This window comes from Heterodontus francisci, chromosome 8, assembly GCF_036365525.1.
Source record: "Heterodontus francisci isolate sHetFra1 chromosome 8, sHetFra1.hap1, whole genome shotgun sequence".
Classification (NCBI taxonomy): Eukaryota; Metazoa; Chordata; class Chondrichthyes; order Heterodontiformes; family Heterodontidae; genus Heterodontus; species Heterodontus francisci.
The window spans coordinates 77,131,428-77,147,918 of record NC_090378.1 but is presented as its reverse complement, the minus strand read 5'-3'; the positions used below and the strand labels follow the sequence as shown (position 1 = coordinate 77,147,918).

Below are 16,491 nucleotides of genomic sequence, written 5' to 3'. Positions count from 1 at the left end.
GTTTGTCACAAGCTTACAAAATGTTCAACTTTTCTGCAGCTTAGTTAAATACAGAAAATGTAACAAAGATGTGGAAAATTCATGAACTTTTAAAAAACAAGTTCCAAGTCTTTAATCAGCTTTTAAGTATAGATTCTTATTAATGCGAGTAGCAAAAACCTGTATTCTCATGCAAGTTTGAAGTCCAACTAAAGCGCACATTGCTGCTCAACATATTTATAGAAGGTAGTTTAAACAGTTTAGTACGCAGATAACTTCTAAACTATTTTTGATTTATTGTTTGCATTTATATCTGAGCAGTACTACTTTCTTAAACATTAATGTGTTTATTACCCAATAAAAAATTCTGAAACAAATATTACTAAACAGATAATTAGAAATCTGTTTTTGATTCAAGACAAATATTAAACAGAGTTTCTAACTCTGCAATATTCCTTCGCATCAGAGTAATTAACAAACAATGACACCTATTTCTCCCATTGAATTGTTTTCAAACTTATTATTGTTCATTTCAAGACTCATATTCTGCATTGCTTTGACAAGATCATCTCTTTTATCACCTCCTGCAGCGCATTCCAGTACCTCCTCATCTGCATCACGGCAATGTCTGTCATCAGGCTGGATTATGGTAACACCGTAGCCATTATTGGAATGAACATAATTGTTATGAAGTTTCAGTTTTGGTGGAGGCAGGACCTAAAAAAGGCAGTGTTCATATAATGAAATATCAGCCATGTCTCAAGAGTACCTTCAACTGAATTCTTGCCTTGATCCCAGAATTTAAAAAGGAATACATTTTTCAATTGGAGCTCAGTGGGAACCTTGCCTGCTGGGAGGACATAACAATAACAACTTGCATTTATATAGCACCTTTAACATTATAGAATTGCTCCACAGGAGCAAAATTTGACACCATGCCACATAAGGAGATATTCGGACAGATGACCAAAACCTTGGTCAAAGAGGTAGGTTTAAGGAGTGTCTTAAAGGAGGAGAGAGAGGTGGAGAGGTTGAGGAATTCCAGTGCTTAGGGCCTAGGCAACTGAAGACATGGCCGCCAATGGTGGAGGAATTAAAATTGGGGATGTGCAATAGGGCAGAATTGGAAATCTTGAAGGATTGAGGAGCTTAAAGAGATAGGGAGGAGCGAGAGCATGAAAGGATGTGAAAACAAGGAAGAGAATTTTAAAATCAATGCCAAACTCGGAGCCAATGTCAGTGGGCATGGGTGATGGGTGAACGGGACTTAGTGTGAGTAAGATAGCAGAGTTTTGGATGAACTTATGTTTATGTTCTTAAGAATATAAGAAATAGCAGCAGGAATAGGCCATTTGGTTCTTTGAACCTGCTCTGCCCTTCAATAAGATCATGGTCGACCTTCTACCTCAACTCCACCTTCTCACAATATCCCCAAATCCCTTAAGTCACTTGGTATCCAAAAATCTATTGATCTCTGTCTTAAATACACTCAAAGACTGAGCAGCCACAGCTCTCTGGGGTAGAGAGTTCCAAACATTCGTAACCCTTTGAGTGAAGAAATTTCTCCTCATTTCAATCCTAAATGGCCGACACACTTATTTGGAGATGTAGTGCCTAGTTCTAGACTCCCCAGCCAGGGGGAAAGGCTGGAAGATGGAAAGCCAGCCAAGAGAGCACTGGAATAAAAAATGTCTAGAGATAACAAAGGCATAGGTGAAGCTGGGGTGGAGTGGGGCGATGCTACAGAGGTGGAAGTAGGTGGTCTTGGTGATGGAGCAGATAGGTTGCAGGAAGCTCATCTCAGGGTCAAATACCAAGGTTGTGAACAGTCTGGTTCAGCTGCAGACAGTTGCCAGGAAGAGTGATGGAGTCAGGGGCAAGGAAATAGAGTTTGTGGTGGGGACAGGAAACAATGGCTTCAGTCTTCTCCATATTTAATTGGAGGAACATCCTGCTCATCCAATACCGGATGTTGAACAAGCAGTGTGACAAATCAATAACAGTGGAGAAGTCAAGGGAGGTGACGTTGAAATAGAACTGGGTGTCGTCAGGATGGATGTCGAACCTGATGTTGTGTTTACAGATGATGCCATCGAGGGGCAACATGTAATAATAGGAGGTGACCATGGATAGATCCTTGGGGGACTCCAGAAATAAAGGTGTGGGAGTAAGAACAGAAGCCATTGCAGCTGATTCGCTAGCTACAATAGGCTAGATACTAACAGAACCAGGCTAGGGAAGTTCCACCTGGCTGGACGATGGACAATAGTGTGATCAAAGGTTGCAAATAGGTCAATAAGGATGGAGAGATAGTTTACCCCAGTCACATAGGATGTCATTTGTGACTTCTTTTTTATTCATTCATGGGGTGTGGGCGTTGCTGGCTAGGATAGCATTTATTGCCATCCCTAATTGCCCTTGAGAATGTGGTGGTGAGCCACCGCTTTCAATTGCTGACGTCCATGTGGGGTAGGTACCCCAACAGTGCTGTTAGGAAGGGAGTTCCAGGATTTTGACCCAATGACAGTAATGGAACAGCGATACAGTTCCAAGTCAGGATGGTGTGTGGCTTGGAGGGGAATTTGCAGGTGCTGGTGTTCTCATGCATTTGCTTCGCTTGTCCTTCTAGGTGGTAGAGGTCGTAGGTTTGGAAGATGCTGTCTAAGGAGCCTTGGTGTGTTGCTGCAGTGCATCCTGGAGATGGTACACACTGCTGCCACTGTGTGTCGGTGGTAGAGGGAGTGAATGTTTGTGGATGGGTGCCAATCAAGTGGGCTGCTTTGTCCTGGATGGTGTTGAGCTTCTTGAGTGTTGTTGGAGCTGCACCCATCCAGGCAAATGCAGAGTATTCCATCACACTCCTGACTTGTGCCTTGTAGATGGTGGACAGGCTTTGGGGAGTCAGGAGGTGAGTTACTCGCCGCAGGATTCCTAGCCTCTGACCTGCTCTTGCAGCTAAGGTATTTATATGGCTACTCCAGTTCAGTTTCTTGTCAATGGTAACCCCAGGATGTTGATTGTGAGGGATTCAGCGATCGTAATGCCATTGAATGTCAAGGGGAGATGGTTAGATTCTCTCTTGCTTGAGATAGCCATTGCCTGGCACTTGTGTGGCACAAATGTTACTTGCCACTTATCAGCCCAAGCCTGGATATTGTCCAGGTCTTGCTGCATTTCTACATGGACTGCTTCAGTATTTGAGGAATTGCGAATGGTGCTGAACATTGTGCAATCATCAGCAAACATCCCCACTTCTGACCTTATGACTGAAGGATGGTCATTGATGAAACAGTTGAAGATGGTTGGGCCTAGGACACTACCCTGAGGAACTCCTGCAGTGATGTCCTGGACTGAGATGATGACCTCCAACAAGCACAACCATCTTCCTTTGCGCTAGGTATGACTCCAACCAGCAGAGTGTTTTCCCCCTGATTCCCACTGACTCCAGTTTTGCTTGGGCTCCTCAATGCCATACTTGGTCAAATGTGGCCTTGATGTCAAGGTCAGTCACTCTCACTTCACCTCTTAAGTTCAGCTCTTTTGTCCATGTTTGAACCAAGGCTACAATGAGGTCAGGAGCTGAGTGGCCCAAACTGAGCATCACTGAGCAGGTTATTGCTAAGCAAGTGCCACTTGATAGCACTGTCGACGACACCTTCCATCACTGTACTGATGATCGAGAGTAGACTGATGGGGTGGTAATTGGCCGTGTTGGATTTTGATAAGGGTCGTTTTAGTACTCTGGCAGGCAGAGATACCTGACTGGAGAGATTCAACTATGAAGGCCGGAATTTTACGCCACCCACGGGAGCAGGCTGGAGGTGGGTGGGTGGGGGTAAAATTGTGTAGTAGGCACGGGGTGCCGTTCCCGTCACCTTGCCACCCCCACTACAATTTTATGAGCAGTGGGGAAGGTGACAAATGGCATACCCACCCCAGGCCAATTAAGGCCCTTAAGTGGCTAATTAATTGCCACTTAAGGACCTCCTCCTGCCACTGCTGGTATATTACTAGCGGCAGGCAGGCGGCTCAGCACCTCAGGAGGCCACTTAGTAAAACCTGCCAACCTCCTTGCGGTCTGGGGAGGGGCCCTCCTGATCCGGCACCCTGTGCCCCAGGGAGGGCCCCCCCATGGCACAAGCCACCCCTGCTGGAGCACATTCCACCCCCCCAACTGACTCTCCTTGCCTCGTCAGGGCCCAGCCGATTGTCCCCTGCGAGGCCCCAATACTTACCTCAATTCGGGGACCTCCTCCATTGCTGCTCCTCTCTCACCTGCTCCCAGTGGTGCTGCTGGGACTTAGGAGCTGCCGGCCCGCTGACTGGCTGTCAGCTCTTGTAGGCAGACCTCTTGCCTCAGAGGGATGGAGTCCTGTCCGAGGCCAATTAAGGACCTGGGCCGTGTAAAATCACGGTGTGGCTTCCAGGGCCAGTGGAGGAGGGCTCACCCCTGACTTTTGGCCAGTGGGTGGGGCTTCTGCCCTGACGTAAAATTCCAGCCGGATTTGGGAGGTGACAAAACATTCAAGGACTTGAGAGGAAAGCATGGTGTTCCTTTCTAGAGTGATGGAATTGAAAAGCAGAGAAGGTATGTTAAATATATATTGCACCTTGAATAGACCAAACTTCGAGTACTGTACATAGTTCTGGTATCCATATTATAATGGGGATATAAAGGCACTGGTAAAGGTGCAAAATAAAGATTTACTAGGATGATACCAGAACTGAGAGTTTATAACATAGGAAGGATTCAACAGGCTGGGACTCTATTCTTCAGAAAAGAGAAGGCTAAGCGATCTAAAGTTCTTTAAGATTATGAAAGGGTTTGATTGGGTGGACATCGATATGTTTCCACTTCTGAGACCATAACTAGGTGATTCACTAGGGAATTCAGAAGAAACTTCTTCACCCAGAGAGAGATTAGAATGTGGAACTCAATACCACAAGGAGTAGTTGAGGCGAATAACACAGATACATCTCAGGAGATGCTAGATAAACACAAGATGGAGAAAGGAATAGAAGGATATGTTGATAAGGTTAGATGAGCAGGGGAGGAGGAGGCTCATGTAGAACATAAACACCAGCATAGATCATTTAGGCTGTAGTTAGCTCATGGGAATAAGGAATTATAAGTTTTGGGGGATATATTGGAAATCAGGGTGTGGGGTGCACACAATTTTCCTTCAAAATACATAGCCAAATTTGATATGTTCTTCTGGTTGAGCTCAAACTAAAAAAAAAAGAACATTTTATATAAAAAGTGCAGCTCTACCGATGACCAAAGCATGAAGCTATCCACAACCTGACGGTCCCAAGTTTGACTCTCAGTTTGTGCCAAGTTTGTTCATTTTAGTCAGGGCTGTAACTGGAACGTATGATTAACGCAGTACCACTGAACTAGGGAGGGGGAATAAAATCAGCCTGGGCTCCAAATCCTGACGACTGTCTAATGACCTACATTGGAAATGGCACGAGAGGACATGAACTGAGAACAGGTTGGGCGTGGCTAGGATGCCCATCAAGACTGCAGGTGCCTGTGGAAAGGCTACTCAGCATCAGCCAGCACCTTCAGGAGAGGAAGGTAGTAGGGAAATCTATTGGCGTGAAAAATCTACAATTACACCTTGCTATTTATTTTATCACCTATGTAAAGTCTATAATCCACTTTAACTGTATTTAAAATAGGAGTAATAATTCATAACCGTATTTATAAAGGTCATCTTTTAGTGAATTATTTAACAGTAACAACAGTCCTTTGCAACAGAAAATGTTATTTCCAGGTACAGGATTTATACAATTAAAACTCAATGGTCTGCACTGAGTGCTGCTGGAGGGCACAGAGTGTGATGAAGAGAGTTTGGTAAGTGAGGGAGTTCGGTAAGGAGGGGAACTATAAATTAAGAAAGAAAATAAACTTGTCTGCACTGAGAGCTACTTCGAGTGCACAGAGTGTAAAGTGGGAGTTGGTGCGTGAGGGAATTTAGTGAGGGAGGGGCTCCTTTCTTTCTTCTACCTTTCTCGGCCTCCAACAGCTGCCTCTCTCTTGGGCGCAGGGAAAGATGCTGAATGGTGAGTAACTGCTAATTTATTCTATTTCTAATTGTAATAAATAGTTTTTAAAGTTATGGTATGGCAGGTCAGCTCGGCCAAGTGGTATGTACATCCTGCGGTATGTGGGAAGTCATGGACGTACCACGTCTCCTTGACGGACATATCTGCAGGAAGTGTCACTGGCTGCAGAAGCTTGGAACTCGAGCGGCGGCTGGAGTCACTGTTGTGCATCCGCGAAGCAGAGGACTATGTGGATAGCACGTTTAGGGAGGAGGTCACCGCAGGTTAGGAGCACGCAGGCAGAGGGGGAATGTGTGACCACCAGACAGTCTAGGGGAACCAGGCAGGCAGTGCAGGAGTCCCCTCAGTCTACCTTGATAATCAGTTTTCCATTTTGGATACTGGTGAGGGTGATGGTTCCTCAGGGGAGTGCAGCCGAGCAAAGTCCATGCACCACGGGTGGCTCAGCTGCACAGGAGGGGAGGACGAAGAGTGGAAGAGCAATAGTGATAGGGGATTCGATAGTCAGGGGATCAGACAGGCGTTTCTGCGGCAGTAAACATGACTCTAAGATGGTACGTTGCCTCCCTGGTGCCAGGGTCAAGGAGCGGCTGCAGGACATCCTTCTGGGGGAGGGTGAACAGCCAAAGGTCATGGTCCATATTGGTACCAATGACATAGGTAGGAAGAGGGATGAGATCCTCAAAGCAGATTTTAGGGAGTTAGGGAGGAAATTAAAAAGCAGGACCTCAAGAGCAGTAATCTCAGGATTATTCCCAATGCCACGTGCTAATGAGCATAGGAAAAGGGGGATTGATCGATTGAACATGTGGCTGCAGAATTGGTGTAGGAGGGAGGGCATCAGATTTCTGAGGCATTGGGACCGGTTCTGGGACAGGTGGGACCAGTACAAGATGGATGGCTACACTTTAACAGGACCGGAACTAATATCCTCGCAGGGAGATTTGCTAGTACTGTTGGGGAGGGTTTAAGCTAGCTGGTCAGGGGGATGGGAACCTGAGGGGCAGTACAAACTGGAAGGAAGTAAAGCTGGTAACAGGAAGTAGAAAAGTAGCAAGTGACATTAGAAGGCAGGCAAAAGAAAGGCAAGCATCAACTAGGTTTAGAATGCAGAATAATGTGAAGAAGACAAGGTTCAGGACACTCTACCTGAATGCATGCAGTATCTGCAACAAGGTAGATGATTTAAAGGTGCAAATAGAGGTAAATGGGTGTGATCTAATTGCCATTACGGAAACGTGGCTGCAGGATGACCAAGACTGGGAGCTGAATATTCAAGGATATTTGACATTTAGGAAGGACAGGGAAAAAGGAGAAGGACGTGGTGTTGCGCTGATAATAAGGGATGGGATCAGTATATTAGTAAGGGAGGATCTCAGCTCGGAAGAACAAAATGTGGAATCTGTTTGGGTGGAGCTAAGAAACAGCAAGTGACAGCAAACACTGGTAGGAGTTGTTTATAGGCACCAAACAGTAGTGGTAGTGTGGGGCATGGCATTGATCAGGAGATTAGAGAAGCATGTAGCATGGGTAATACAGTAATTATGGGTGAATTCAATCTGCACATAGACTGGGTAAACCTAATGAGCACTAATACTGTGGAGGACGAGTTTCTGGAGTGTGTTGGGGATGGTTTTCTAGAGCAGTATGTTGAGGAAACGACTAAAGAACAGGCTATTTTAGATCTAGTATTATGTAATGAGAAAGGGCTAATTAATAATCTTGTTGTAAAAGTACCTTTAGGGTTCAGTGACCATAATATGATAGAATTTTACACTATGTTTGAAAGTGAGGTAGTTCAATCTGCAGCCAGGGTGTTAAAGTTGAACAAAAGAAATTATGAAGGTGTGAGGGGCAAATTGGCTGAGGAGAATTGGGAAAATACATTAAAATGTATGACAGTGCATAGACAACGGATAGTTTTCAAGAACTATTACATAGTTTACAGCAACTATACATTCCTTCAAGGCACAAAAACCCAAAAGGTAAAGGCAGTCAACCGTGGATAACAAAGGAAGTTAAGGATTGTATAAGATTAGGGGGGCACAGTGGCGCAGTGGTTAGCACCGCAGCCTCACAGCTCCAGGGACCCGGGTTCGATTCTGGGTACTGCCTGTGTGGAGTTTGCAAGTTCTCTCTGTGACTGCGTGGGATTTTGGCCGGGTGCTCTGGTTTCCTCCCACAGCCAAAGACTTGCAGGTGATAGGTAAATTGGCCGTTGTAAATTGCCCCTAGTGTAGGTAGGTGGTAGGGAATATGAGATTACTGTAGGGTTAGTATAAATGGGTGGTTGTTGGTCGGCACAGACTCAGTGGGCCGAAGGGCCTGTTTCAGTGCTGTATCTCTAAATATAAAAAATAAATAAAATAAAAAAGAAAAGGCCGATAAAGTTGCCAAAAATAGTAATAAACCTGAGGATTGGGAGGATTTTAGAAGGAGGACCAAGAAACTGATAAAGAAAGGGAGAATAGAATATGAATGTAAACTAGAAAAAAAAACAGAAACAGACTGGAGAAGCTTCTATAGGTACTTAAAAAGGAAATGTTCGGCTAAGACAAATATGGGTCCATTACAGGCAGTGTCAGCGGAATTTATAATGGGGAATAGAGAAATGGCAAGAAGCTAAATGATTACTTTGTGTCTGTCTTCACTAAGGAAGATACAAGAAATCTCCCAGAATTACACATCCAAGGGACTAACGAGAATGAGGAATTGAAGGAAATTAGTAATAGTAAGAAGGTTGTATTGGAGAAATTAATGGGGCTTAAGGTTAATAAGTCCCCAGGACCCGATATTCTACATCCCAGAGTGTTGAAAGATGTAGCTATGGAGATAGTGGATGCATTGGTGATCATCTTCCAAAATTCTACAGATTCTGGAACAGTTCCTACAGATTGGAAAGTAGCAAATGTCACCCTACTATTTAAGAAGGGAGGGAGAGAGAAAACAGGGAACTACAAACCTGTTAGCCTTACATTAGAAGGGAAAATGTTAGAATCTATTCTAAAGGATGTGATAAATGGACACTTGGATAATAATGATCTGATTGGGCATAGTCAACATGGATTTATGAATGGGAAATCATAGATGTTACTAACAGAATTGATAAAAGGAGTCGGTGGACGTAGTATATTTGGATTTTGAGAAGGCTTTTGATAAAGTCCCCCACAGGAGGTTGGTGAGCAAAATTAAAGCGCATGGAACATGAGGTAATATACTGGCATGGATTAAGGATTGGTTAACAGGCAGAAAGCAGAGAGTAGGAATAAATGGGTCATTTTTGCGTTGGCAGGCTGTGACTAATGGGGCACCGCAAGGATCAGTGCTTGGACCCCAGCTGTTCACAATATATATCAATGATTTGGATGTGGGGATCAAATGTAGTATTTCCAAGTTCGCAGATGACACAAAACTAGGTGGGAATGTGTGTTCTGAGGAAGATGCAAAGTGGCTTCAAGGGGATTTGGACAGACTTAGGGAGTGGGCAAGAACGTGGCAGATGGCATATAATGTGGAAAAATGTGAGGTTACCTATTTTGGTAGGAGGAATAGATATGCAGAGTATTACTTAAATGATAAGAGCTTAGAAAGTGTAGATGTACAAAGGGACCTGGATGTCCTTGTCAATACGTCACTGAAAGCTAACATGCAGGTACAACAAGCAATTAGGAAGGCTAATGGTATGTTAGCCTTTATCGCAAAAGGACTTGAATACAGGAGTAGTGAAGTTTTGCTTCAACTGTTTAGAAACAAGAAAAGCTGGAAATACTCAGCAGGTCTGGCAGCATCTGTGAAGACAGAAGCAGAGTTAACGTTTCAGGTCAGTGACCCTTCTTCAGAACTCGGTTCTGAAGAAGGGTCACTGACTTTAAACGTTAACTCTGCTTCTCTCTCCACAGATGCTGCCAGACCTGCTGAGTATTTCCAGCATTTCTTGTTTTTATTTCAGATTTCCAGCATCCGCAGTATTTTGCTTTTATTCAAATGTACAGAACCTTGGTTAGGCCGTACCTGGAGTACTGTGTGCAGTTTTGGTCCCCTTACCTTAGGAAGGATATTATTGCCGCAGAAGGAGTGCAAAGAAGGTTCACCAGACTTGTTCCCGGGTTGGCGGGACTGTCCGATGAAGAGAGATTGGGGAAACTGGGCCTGTATTCTCTAGTTTCGAAGAATGAGAGGTGATCTCATTGAAACCTACAAAATGTAATAAACCAACAAAAGGGATAGACAGGGTAGATGCAGGTAAGATGTTTCCCCTGGCTGGAGTCTAGAACCAGGGGACACAATTTCAAAATAAGGGGGAAGCCATTTAGGACAGAGATGAGGAGAAATTTCTTTACTCAGAGGGTTGTGAATCTTTGGAATTCTCTACCCTAGAGGGCTGTGGCAGCTCAGTCATTGAGTATGTTTAAAGTGGAGATTGACAGATTTCTAAATACCAATGACATAAAGGGATATGGGGATAGTGTGAGAAAAAGGGATTGAAGTGGATGATCAACCATGATTGTATTGAACAGTGGAGCAGGCCTGATGGGCTGAATAGCCTACTCCTGTTCCTATGTTCCTAAAACACTAACCTGTAGATTACACAGTAGAAAAGTAATAGTTTAAAAAAAACCTTTCTCAAGATCATTTAAATGCATTCCAACGGCATGTTTCAAAGTCTCCATTACTAAACAGTTTATGTTTCCAACTTCATCAGTTCACTACAATCAAATTACTGTTCAGAAATATTTTTATCTAAAAGAAAATGAATGACCATTACTCTAAACTGACCTTCAGTTTAATTCCTCCCAACATACTCTTGAGGACATCAGAACTTTTAATATTGCTGCATTTGTGAATATCATTTCCTTCCAAACAAGCAACACTTCCTGGATATAGCTCAACTCCTGGTCCCTGTTAAAATTCAGACTGCATGTTCAACTTTGTAACATTACATTCAATTAAAGTACTGCATATTTTATTAGGTTAACCTATCAAAGCAACCAAGTTTCAGCAATCATTTAGCAGCATGAGAGTATCGTATAAGAAATGGCCACTTAACCTGTTGCTTCTGATGAACCATGTACTACCACTTAAGAGTCATTACAGCACAGAAGGAGGCCATTCGTTCAATTGAGTCTATGATGCCTCTCTGGACAGCAATCCAATCAGTTCCCTTCCCCCGCACTATCACCGCAGTCCTTTAAGTTTATTTTCCTCAAGTGCCCATCCAATTTCCTCTTGCAATCATTCATCGCCTCCGCTTCCACCACCCACGTAGGCAGCGAGTTCCATGTCATTACAACTCACTGCATAAAAGGGTTCTTTCTCATATTTCCCCCTACATCTCTTGCCCAAAACCTTAAATCTGTGTCCCCTAGTTCTTGCACCAACAGCTAATGGAATCAACTTTTCTTTGTCTACCTTATCTAAACCTGTCATAATCTTGTGCCCCTCTATCAAATCTCCCCTCAATCTCCTTTGCTGCAAGGAGAACAATGCCAGCTTCTCCAACTTAACCTTGTAGCTAAAATCACTTGACTCTGGAACCATCTGGTAACTCTCTGCATCCTCACATCCTTCCTAAAATGTGAACAGAACTAGAAGCAATACTCTAGTTGTGGCCTAACAAGAGCTTTATACAGGTTTAGCATAACTTCACTGCTTTTGTACTCAAAACCTCTATTTATGAAACCACAATCCCATATATATTAACTACTCTCTCAATATGTCCTGCCACCTTCAAAGATCAATGCACATGAAACCCACATTCCTCTGTCCCTGTACACTCTTTAGAGCAGTGCCATTTAGTCTATATTGCCTCTCCCTCTCCGTTCTGCCAAAAAGCATCACCTCACAATTCTCTACTAAATTCCATCTGCCACTTGTCTAACCATTCTGCTAGCCCATCTATGTCCTGTTGCAGTTATTGGTATCATGCTCACTATCCTCCAAATTTGGTATCATTGGCAAATTTTGAAATTTTACTCTGTTAAATAATATCCAAGTCATTTATATATATCAAGAAAGCAGTGGTCCTGGCGCTGAACCTTGGGGAACACCACTGTCTACCATCCTCCAGTCTGAAGAACAACCATTTACCACAACTCACTGTTTTTGTCCTTAAACCAATTTTGTTTTAATCCAAGCTGATGCTGACCGTCCAATTCCATGAGCCTCAATTTTATTAACCAGCCTTTTATTGTGGTACTTTGTCAAACGCTTTCTTAAAATCCATACAGACAACATCTATTGCTTTCCCATCATCAACCTTCTCTGTTACATCATCAAAAAATTCAATTAGACTAATCAAGCACGATCTGCCTTTTACAAATCCGTGTTGGCTCTACTTAATTAATTTAAACCTCTCCAAGTACCTGTTCATTTTTTCCCTGGTTCTAAAACCTTACCCACCATTGATGTTAAACTAACCAGCCTGTAGTTACTAGATATGTCATTACACCCTTTCTTGAATAAGGGTGTCACATTTGCCACTCTTCAATCATCTGACACCCCCCCTGTATCTATCCCACTTCATTTAGCAACCTGGAATGCAAGCCATCTGGTTAGGTGATTTAACCACTCTAAGCATAGCCAACCTTTCCAGTACATCCTTCCTATCGATTTTCACCCCATCTATTACCTCTACCATCTCTGCTTCTACAGATATTTTGTTAGCATCCCCTTCCTTAATAAACTGCGATACCAAGTACTCATTAAGTATTCTAGCCTTTCCCTGAGCCTCTAAGCAAATGTCACCCTCCTTGTCCCTAATAGGCCCCACCCAACTCTTACTATCCACTTACTATTTACATGCCGGTAGAGATTTTTGGGTTCCCTTTTATGTTAACTGCCATTCTATTCTTATATTTCTCTTTGCCAGTCTTATTTTCCTCTTCACTTCCCCTTTCAACTTCTTGTATTTGGCCCGGTTCTGGCTTGAAAAATTCACCTGACATGCATCATACACCCTCTTTTATTTGTTTCATGATATTCTCCCTTGCCCTGGCTTTGGTTCCCTTACCTTTCGCCCTTGTTGGGAAGTACCAAGCCTGTACCTGAAACATCTCCTCCTTAAAGACCACCCAATGTTCCATTACAGTTTTTCCTGTCTATCTATGGTTCCACTTCACACTGGCTAGATCCCCTCTCATCCCACTTTAGAAGTTCTACTTTAGGTTGCCCTTGGTGTTCTCCATTGCTAATCTAAATCTTATGATACAAAGGTCACTCGTATCCAATTGTTGAAAAATGTGGATGATAACATACATTAAATGAATTAACATAAGGAAGCTTAGAATGTGACCTGGGATTAATGGACACATCACTGGATAAACTTTCAATTTACAGTCTGGATGTAATATTAGCTTGATGGATTGGGTGCCTGTTACAGGAACTGCCCAATTTACAACATCACTTTTACCTTCAGACAGCAAGTTGAAAATCTACCCCATAACTTTCAATCTTCAAAGTATGTGGTGAAAAATTTAAACACTGTTAAAATGCTAGGATGGATAGCCAGAACAGTAGAATACATGCTTAGTGAAGTTTTGTTTAGGCTTTAAAATGCACTTGGCCATGTGAGCCACGTGGAAGATGGCAGGATCCCCAAGGACACATTGTACAGTGAGCTCGTAGACCCACCAGCCGTCCACGTCTCCGCTTTAAAGACGTCTGCAAACGCGACATGAAGTCCTGTGACACTGACCACAAGTTGTGGCAGTCAGTTGCCAGTGATCGCCAGAGCTGGCGGACAGCCATAAAGGTGGGGCTAAAGAGTGGCAAGTCGAAGAGACTTAGCAGGAAAAAAGACAGAGGCGCATGGAGAGAGCCAACTGTGTAACAGCCCCAACAACCAATTTTATCTGCAGCACCTGTGGAACAGTCTGTCACTCTAGAATTGGCCTTTATAGCCACTCCAGGCGCTGCTTCACAAACCACTGACCATCTCTAGGCGCTTACCCATTGTCTCTCGAGACAAGGGGGCCAAAGAAGAAGGTCAGACTACACTTAGACACAGTCTACTTGTCTTAATTCAAAGAAGCTTAATTCAAACTAATTTATAATTCGTTGCTTTTGCACAAAATTCCCACTTTGCTATGTTATTTACCTGTTTAATAATTCAAATTATTGGACAATTCAATGATTTAGAACTAACAAAATCAGTATTAGACTGTACTGCTTTCAGTTTTGGTCACCAGGACCCGAAATATGCATGTGCATGTAACAAAAAGACTGTTCCAGAGTTTCTGAATTTTATGTAGAATATTAGTCATCTTTTATTCTGTAAAACGAAGTCCATCCCTGAATAACCCTAGTTCTGCAAAATAACCTGACCTCCATTTGTGCTGGATGAGCTTAGCCCTATTGACGACATCTCTGCCTGAGAGTGTGGTGGAGGCAGGTTCAATTGAAGCATTCAAAATGGAATTAGAACGAAGAATGTGCAGCGTTACGGCAAGAAATCAGGGGAATGGAACTGAGTGAACTGCTCTTTCGGAGAGCCGGTGCAGACAGGATGGGCCAAATGGTCTCCTGCTGCACTGTAACGATTCTGTGATTCTTCTGGGATCTCACTGAGCCGATTGATTGACTGCTCTATGTCTGCACCGTCCCTCCACAAATATGCAGAGAACAAGCTTCTTCATATATAATCTGGGCAAGAAAGCACTACAAGGGTTGGTTGTCCATCCAGTGTTTTGGCTCACTTGGTTCTCAAAATAGTTGATGGTCAACAAAACCACCCTACTAAGGCTAATGCGCCAGGAATAACTGTGAAAATGCCACACTCCCTAAGCTCAACCCCTCCCTCATGAGCTCTATAGTCTTTGGGAAGGGTAATGATTACTAGCAATAGAGGTTGACGCTGCAGTCACCACCCTGCCAACACATTGTTGTCTAACACCCAGTGGAGGAGTATTGGATGCATTGTGGTACATAATAATTTCTTGATATAATAGGATGTTAGGGACCATGGTACAAAAGTGATATAACTGCACGTAGGAACTAACTATCCAAGAAGGCAGCTGCCATCAATCCCACAACTGGAAAGATTTTCTGTCTGTGAGAGGGTTCCTAACAGATTTTCCCATACATCTATCAGATCAGATATTTAGTTACTCTCTGTGGAGCAAATCCTCCCCAACAGGTGGGGGAGGGGGAGCTATGCTGGCAGGAAGTCACTAATTGGTGAGTTGAGAGGGATAGTACTGGGGAATATTTTAGTTCTTGACAATACACAGGAAAATTAACAGGACAAACATTAGAAGCTACACAGGATTTCTTTGGTAAAACATCAACATTTGTATTTTTCTTAAATGCATTGCCCTATTCTTTCTTTCTAGAGTTGTTTACCTTACTATAGGAATTCCTCGAAGAATCATCAAGTTTGTAATGATTCTATCTTTTGCTTTTATTTCTCAATCTAGCACAAATATTTTATCAAACCCAATCTTTAACACCTTCCTCTCCATATGGTTACATCAGGAGTACCTGCAGTTGGCCATGCCATTTACAGAAGAGCTATATCCTTATTTAATGTTTTTCATGTCTGCATTGTTATGATGAAACCCTTGTGCCTACTCATCCATGTCGATATAAAAGGTGTGCTCCTATAGCAGCATCCCTGCTTCCTTTGACGAGATTAGAGAAACACACTGAAGACCATCAGTCCAAGGACCTCCTTTTTAAGTTGTATCAAACTGTGAGTACTGCTGGGAACTCAACTCAAAAGTTCCAATGAGCACAGTTCACTCTTGTGAGGACAGCTGAATTATCCCCCAAGACATGCACATTGGTCCCAATGAATGTCTTTAAATGGCACCTGTTGGTGTTCGCTCATAATAACCCATTCTGGAGAGGAGGTTGCGTGACAAGTCTAAACCTGTACAGTATGGAGAAAGCAAAAACAAAGATATATATAATACATAATGAGCTTTGGCTTCCAGATTAGCAAAAAATCTGATTTTAATCTAACGGACCAATGAAAGAATATTTAACAGTTCCAGTACTTAATTGCTGACTTACAAGGGTATCTGGCCAGTACAACTAACTGCATCCAGCGACATTTTCCAAACCAAGGTAAGGCAAAAGCATAAATCAAGTTAGAGGGTTCCTAATAGAGATGCAGTATTTATGCAGAGACTGATTTCTATTTTGTCACTATGTTATACTAACCTGAGCTCCGGTCAGTTCACAGTTTTTCATGGTTAAGGCTGCTCCTGTGAGAACACAAACGCCAGTGCCTTCACATTTTAAAAGACAATCTTCAAGTGTCATGTGACCAGATTCTACTACCACAATGCCATCAGTAGTTCCCCGCTGTACTAAAGTCAGGTGAACTAAGCTAATGTTTTGTGATTTTGATGCCACAAAATTGTCTTGCGTAGGATCTGAAAAGATTACGATTTCTTCACGGCTCCCAGCTCCTGTTAATGAAGCGAATACATCTTTGTC

The 16,491-nt window shown here is 43.0% G+C and overlaps 1 protein-coding gene across 1 annotated transcript in view; it reads right to left on the bottom strand.

Moving 5' to 3' along the window:
* Positions 1-450: 450 nt before the first annotated feature.
* Positions 451-16,491, bottom strand: part of LOC137373212 (testicular spindle-associated protein SHCBP1L-like) — a 111,907-nt gene continuing 95,866 nt past the window's right edge. The window contains exons 8-10 of the mRNA XM_068038067.1: positions 16,213-16,463; positions 10,828-10,950; positions 451-696 (exon numbers count right to left, since the gene is read on the bottom strand). Coding sequence (XP_067894168.1) covers positions 451-696; positions 10,828-10,950; positions 16,213-16,463 — 620 coding nt within the window. The remainder of the gene's footprint in view (positions 697-10,827; positions 10,951-16,212; positions 16,464-16,491) is intronic.